Source organism: Lottia gigantea (assembly GCF_000327385.1).
Source record: "Lottia gigantea unplaced genomic scaffold LOTGIsca_2, whole genome shotgun sequence".
Lineage (NCBI taxonomy): Eukaryota > Metazoa > Mollusca > Gastropoda > Lottiidae > Lottia > Lottia gigantea.
In genome coordinates, this window is record NW_008708400.1 from 1,962,520 (window position 1) to 1,969,434 (window position 6,915).

The window sequence follows — 6,915 nt, forward strand, 5'->3', positions numbered from 1 at the left end:
TAGTGCCATTAAAGGTATACATCCTTGTTGCACCCATCTCATGAATGTCATTTGAAATAAGTTCACATATATTAGATAGCCTCCAGCAATATACCTTATCATTTGATGAACACCTTGTTATAGTCAACTTACTTCCTAAACTATTTCAAAACTGGTCAAGGACTTCTTCCTCTCCAAGATTATAAAACCTTTATCATATGTAATTGTAAAAAAGTGGTTTTCAGAAAGTTGTATCAGCATGAAACGATGTCCTAGGGTCAACTCAGTAACACCAGATCTTATAGGAGTGGGTGACTGGAAATTTCAACATAGTCATATGAGATATTGTAGTTTTTGCCATAGCCTGTTTCATGTCCCTAAAGAAAAGTGCAAATTTCCCCAAACGGTTGGAAACCTACCTTGTTTAAGCCACTGCTTTCACTGAGCTTGCAATTTTTTAAATGTGAAATAAGACAACATTTGGATACTTCTGGTCCTTCCCGTTCCTCAAACTGAAGAAGGGAAAAGCTTGCCCATCGACTGTATTGCAGTAGCTGGTGAGTCATTGCAGAATATCCTGAAATCTCTTTGCCTCATTAATAGTTCTGCTTTTTAGTCTTAAAAATTTTTCTAAAACTATCAATCCAAAAATCAATCAAGCAACTTCCATAAAATGTGATCTGTAGTTTGGTCCTTACTGTCAGGATATCACGTCTAAGGAATGGGCTAGACCTGATTTGTCTGGCTACAGTTAACTGAGCTATGTTTAATGAATGTTGTCATACTATACCCTTAGTACTTTTCAAAATGACAATGCAATATCAGGTTTACCTGATATGAATTACTCTTTAACCTGCACACCAAACTGCCTTGGATTAAAGAAAATTTGCCACCTTTCTCTGTTGTCCTATTGAAAACTTTTCTATGCACAATAAGAAAAGAATTCAATAATAATTTTCATCCCATAAAAAGTCAAAGGACAAGTCGAAGTGCAGCTTTAAAGATAGGTTTCCTTATTTTTTTTCCTTAAGCAAACTATTTGATTAATTGGTGTTTCTTATGAATTATCTTATCTTATTTATTCTTAATCATATCATTATGTTCTTATTGCATTTAATTAAAAGTTTTAACTAATCATAAATGTCCATGTATGTACAGTCTGGATAAACAAAAGAGAGACTTTTTGATCTTTCTTGATCGGTCACCCATTGGAATTCTTCTAATTTAGGTAAATATGAATTAATTATGGACATGTGACACAAACTGGTATTTTTCCAAGTCATTACAACACCTCTACTTTCTATTCATATAAGTATTAGCATTTTCAATTTCATAAATGAAAATAAGGGAACCCATCTTTAAATAAAGTTAAATCTTTTCTATTTTTTGCCAAGGAGTGACAAACAGTTTTTATACATTCTATGTGTAAACATTTTATCCACTTTCATATTTTAATTGCATACAATATAATTATAACAATGATATATCATATACACTTGTTGTACACAATATGACAATCTATCTTTAATATAGAGCTCAGATACATGGGGGGATATCTAGCTTTGATTGATTCTATAAAAAACACACCTTGCTAATTAAATGCTTGACTTTTCTGAGTTCCTGATGGACATGACTGGCAAATCACAAGAAGGAGTAGGAACAAGTTCAAGAAAAAAATACTGGTAATGAAAAAAGAATAAATAAACTGATCTAATCAAGCAAAAATGTACTTTTCAGTTTAAGTTAAAATCAACCTTTAGGGATGGCACTTCTGCTAGTTGCAGAGCTGGAACAAGCTGATCAAATGTTTAGATATCAAAGCGAAAAAAACAACCACTGTGTATCACAAAGACAATTTCATTCTTTGATCAAAAAATTCATTCTTGAAATCAATGATGAAGATTATGTTTGCTCGGGGTATTGGTTTGTTAATTGTACAAGGGAAAAATAAGCATTGAATAAATGTTGGCAAATAATTCTATTTTTGTCGAAATACTATTTTTACTATTTACTGTTTTGTATGGTAATTATGCTATGATATTTTTCAGATGATTTCTCTACATTTGAGAATAGTAATGTTTTAAATTTTTTTGACTGAACAAAATTGAATTCATAGTTTTATCATAAGTATTTTGAAACTTAGAAATAATATAGAACAAAGTAGATTATAAACAACAATTAAAGTAAGGTAGGGAAATAATGTTATCCAATTAAACAGTAGCTTACATTTATTCCAAATATCACAAAGAAAGTAGCCAATGAAATCATTGTTCTCTCAACCCATTAACCTTATTTGGTTATTTTCACTCACATATAAAGCCATTAACCAATGGAATAGACCCTCAGTTAAATATTGGCCACAAGTTTTCTTTCCTTTAAATTACAAATATGTGAAGTCCTAAATAACGCACTCATCATTTCAAGCAACGATCAAAATACACAGATCCAACATGACCGCCTCGCATGGATTTATTTACATTTTGTTCAAATAGTCTACGATTAGATTGAAGTACTTCTGCAGCTTCTTTATTTAAAGGATCTTCTGGATTAGGTTCCTGAAAGGGGTAAAATTATCATAATCTGAATAAAAAGGAAGAATTTTGGGCATTGATAGAACATTCAGAAGGCAAAGCAGATTTTATTGCAATCCCACAACTTTGGAATATAAAATGAAATGGAGGTTTATTTACTTTACTGCACCTGATGCCACAACGTATGTAGAGACGGACCGTTTGGGCTTTTAGGGACATTGCCTGGGCTAGTGTTTGATCAATAATAAAACAGGACTGCTGCTCTATTGTAATCACTAATCTAAAATGTTTTGTACATTTGGTGTCAAGCATCTGAGATTTTAATGATTTAGGTCTTTAAGTCATTATCAGAATGGTTCTAAATCTACATGTATATGATTAAATTAAATCTTACAAGAAAGAGATATTGTAATCCATAAATGATAGAATTAATAGCTAGCACTGGTTTCCAATCTTCTCTGTAATAGACAAAAACATATCATGCAACTGACAGCTTTTTGATTTTTACAACTTTTATGTAATGTAACTGAAGAAGAACATGATTTTCGAGGTACTAAAGAATATTAGAAAATTTTTCAATATTACTATGTATTCAGAAGCAAAGTTCCAAATCACCTGCCTACTTATTTCACAACAGAATTCGTTTATGTGACAGATTCTAAGAAAAGGAAAGTTTTATATGTACTCATCCCGCCTTATCCTTTAGACATGATGGCAAGAAGACTGTTATATTCAACAGTATTATTGTAGGTTAGTGTTAAACTTCTTCACTCTTAATACTCCACCCTATTATTGATTGAAAGAATTATTTCTGAAATACTGATCAGACATGATGATACAATACCAATTAATACCAGTTAATACTATACCTTAAAATGTTCAGACACACATTTCCATCTAAATCTATATTAGGATGATACACCCTTGTCTCACATTTTACTTTAGGAGGATCATGAGGGTATCCTTGAAATACTTTAAAACTAAACACAAAGCGACCATTTCTATAGAATCCCTAAAACCAAAATTAAAAAAAATCAATGTGTAATCGAAACATGAAAAATAAGCATCTTATCAAGAGTTTTTAAATTAAGTTTTGTAGTAAGAAAGCAATGAATCAACACCTTCATAGTTTATTCTAGAGGTAAACCTGTAAAACATAAGACAACTAGGATCAAGACAATCAGTTTTTTTTTTCACTATTTGTTGATCATGAGTTGTCAAGATTCAAACCTTTAAAAGTGCTGGAAGGTGGCTGAAGACATCCTTTCCATTATCAATTCTAGGCTGAGGAAAGTGAACATGCTCCTTTCATGTAAGATCTACCATATTTTCATATAAGCTCAATCAAAAATGCTGACTCTGATAAGCTTTTGTCCTTCTTAAAGTATTAAGTAGACTAAAATAAAACAATTACCTCGTCTGGACATATGATTAATTTAAAGTTCAACAAATCATCAGGATCAGCAAATTCAACTTGACAGGTTTTAGGTAAGTTTAACTCATTTATATCTGAAATAAATGGTGTTTAATTCAGAATTAGTTCATTTTTCTTTGATCTTTAAATTCAAACTTAAGAGTAGATATTATCTCTTCCACTAGTGACTAGGCACTAGAGAAGTTCCTGTGGTAACACAGCAGAATTATTCAAATTATTCAAATTATTCACAACAAGTTTATGTGAATGCTCACACTTTCTACTATGTATGTATCATCAACGATTTCTTTAAACAAATTGCTCCTTAAGCTTAATCTTTGTAATGTCAAATCAATAGTAAGTAAGTCATTTTGTGCAGGACCTATTAATCAAATGTGCCTGCCTGAAAGCTATTATTGTTATGAGCAGTCTGTAAGAGTGCTACAGATAATGAGATCAAATATTTATCCAACTGATCCCGATCAAACTGCTAGGCCTACTGCAAGAAGGTGTAATTATTTTTCCATTTATTGACTCTGACACATTAATGGAAATCAGTGATCCAAATTTTACATTTCTTTATAAATAATGACCACATGTGGTGGATTGGATCCTTTCATATTTTCTGTCTTTCAGATTTTGATCAACACAGATTGTATCATCCAATGTCTACAATAAAGAGAGGCCTCACTATGACTTGTTTTGTTTGTTTACCTTTTTGGATTCTGAGTTGGGCTGCTGATGATTTCTTGCCCCTTTCGGGTCCAGATTCCCCATCTTTCTTTTGTTGTTTTAATGAAAATAACTTAATCATGTTACTTCTATAAAATTGCGATGAATTTCTTACAAGTTACTATAAATAAAGAGTTGACATAAGAACAAAAAGTTTATTACGATTTTCGCTTTTCATTAAAGCGGAAGTAGACGATATCAATGAGAAGTCGAAAATTATATTTTCGTATTTTCAACTTAGGTAATCCGAGAGTTCCGTTTGATTGAAATCTTGTCCATAACAAACTTGCCAATTTTGTGTTCTGATTTTCTAGAGGGTTATAGTCAATTTGGCTCCTTACCAGAATGACTCCAAGTGAAAATAGCCCCAAAAGTCAAAATAAGTCAAAATAGCCCCAAATTCAATAGTCAAAATTGCAAAATGGCCCCTGAAATTACTCTTTGATTTCAACCAAATCATTAGTTAAAATGATCCCAAATAGCCAAAATGGCTCCGGTAACTATAATTAGATAATTTGTCGCTTATATGAAACTATTCAATCAACTTGTTATCATCGATAGAAAGATAGACTTCTATTTCTAATGTAGTTCTATTTGATCTTAACGCGCATTAATCAATTTTTCGATACGACCATAACCGCCATAGTGTAACAGTTTATTGCTTAAATACATGCACCTTTTGGTTTTAATTTTATGGATATAAAATGTATGCAAATTTTGATACTAGTACTTACAGTAATAACTGTGACAAATGTTTTGTTGTAATGGATAATGGGTTATGTAAATTGTATTTATATGTTTATTTATGTATCTAGATTCTGTACAGATCAGCAGATAAACAAGAAGATGAAGGAAGATAAGGTAGACAGTGTGCATTGAGGGCAATTTCCCAGTAGAACGGCACTAAATTCCACTTATAACAGCCTACGGTCTTCACACGATCTTAGTTTCGTGTTCCTAGTTCTATGATCACACCGAGACCGAGACCAAGGTCGCCGGGAGCATGATATTATGCCATTTCGGACTACCCATCTATGCGGACTAGTCGAAGGTTTAGAAGATTACATACACCTTATTTATTGTTTCTGTTCTGAAATTTTCCTTAATTGGAGAATTTAAAGTTCAAATTAGAAATGCCCATGAATACTAATTGATTGCTATTTCAATCCAAATAAACCAAGTTACTGAGATACCAAACTAAACCCACTGGCTTTACTTTACACATCAGATGATGGAAACGTGAAAAACACAAATAACAAGTCTTACTGCGAATATAGGATAATATTTCATTTGCCACACGAACTTGATCTGTGACTTGTTAATTGTGAGTATAACCTTCAATTTGCTTAATTTTTCAAGAAACTGCTGTATAGTGCTGTGTCTGTTGGTGTTGGAGAATTTTTAGAGTGTAATTTTACTTCTCACCCCGGCCCCTGCCCTGTGAACTATGACCTCGCACCTCTCCCACCAATTGATAAAGCTCTATAGATTTGTGAATGGGATTTGTGCTTTGGCTTAAATGGAAAAATTGGCCATTTTTGGTATCAATCCTACCCTTGTCTCAGAAACCAGAATTTTATCGGTTATAGTATTAGTACCGTATATAATATGGTATTCTAGCTAGTGTTAAAAAGGTTAGGGATTTTGACCAACCGGTAATTTGTCTTGTCCAATTGATTTCCTTCTAATTCTAATTTAAAAAACTCTGAGTACTCCAACACTCTGTGCATTACGAATTACGACACTAAACATCAGTTGTGACACAAAAGTCTGTATAATCCAACGTCTAATCATCTCAATTGCCAATTAGATGATCTCTTGTATTATTGATAATCCAACATAAAAACAAAAGATCGCCGATATGTGAAAAGGATCTATTCTGCTGGTAAATCACGGCCATTGACCTCGCTTCTAGATCAAGGTCATTGCTCTTAGATCAAATGGCTGGGGTCATTATTAGATGTACGGAAATATCGAACTTAACCATTCTTGGTTTTCATCTTGTATCAAGCTATCGTTGTTACAATGTCTGATCGTCCTGCGAAAGGTTGCACCACAGTCTATGCAGAAAAATTTAGCCATGAAATTTGGTTTGGTCGAACAAGAAGTGGCATTTCAAAACGCAAAGGAGAATCTTATCTGGGTCACTGAACTATATATAGTAAAATTTAATACCTGAATCTTAAACTTTGAGTACCTAGTTTGGACCAGTATCTTGCTCATTGTCGGTTTCAGACTTGATATTCTTGACCACAGAAA

At 32.6% G+C, this 6,915-nt stretch overlaps 1 protein-coding gene across 1 annotated transcript; it reads right to left on the minus strand.

Annotated features, from left to right (window-relative positions):
* Nucleotides 1–1,339: 1,339 nt before the first annotated feature.
* LOTGIDRAFT_228262 (hypothetical protein) lies at nt 1,340–4,833 on the minus strand. Its single transcript, XM_009053241.1, has 5 exons — nt 4,639–4,833; nt 3,925–4,019; nt 3,380–3,522; nt 2,905–2,968; nt 1,340–2,534 (listed from the first exon to the last, which is right to left on the minus strand). The coding sequence occupies exons 1-5, from the start codon at nt 4,736–4,738 to the stop codon at nt 2,394–2,396; spliced, it is 543 nt and encodes a 180-aa protein (XP_009051489.1). The 5' UTR covers nt 4,739–4,833; the 3' UTR covers nt 1,340–2,393.
* Between the last annotated feature and the right edge of the window lie 2,082 nt (nt 4,834–6,915).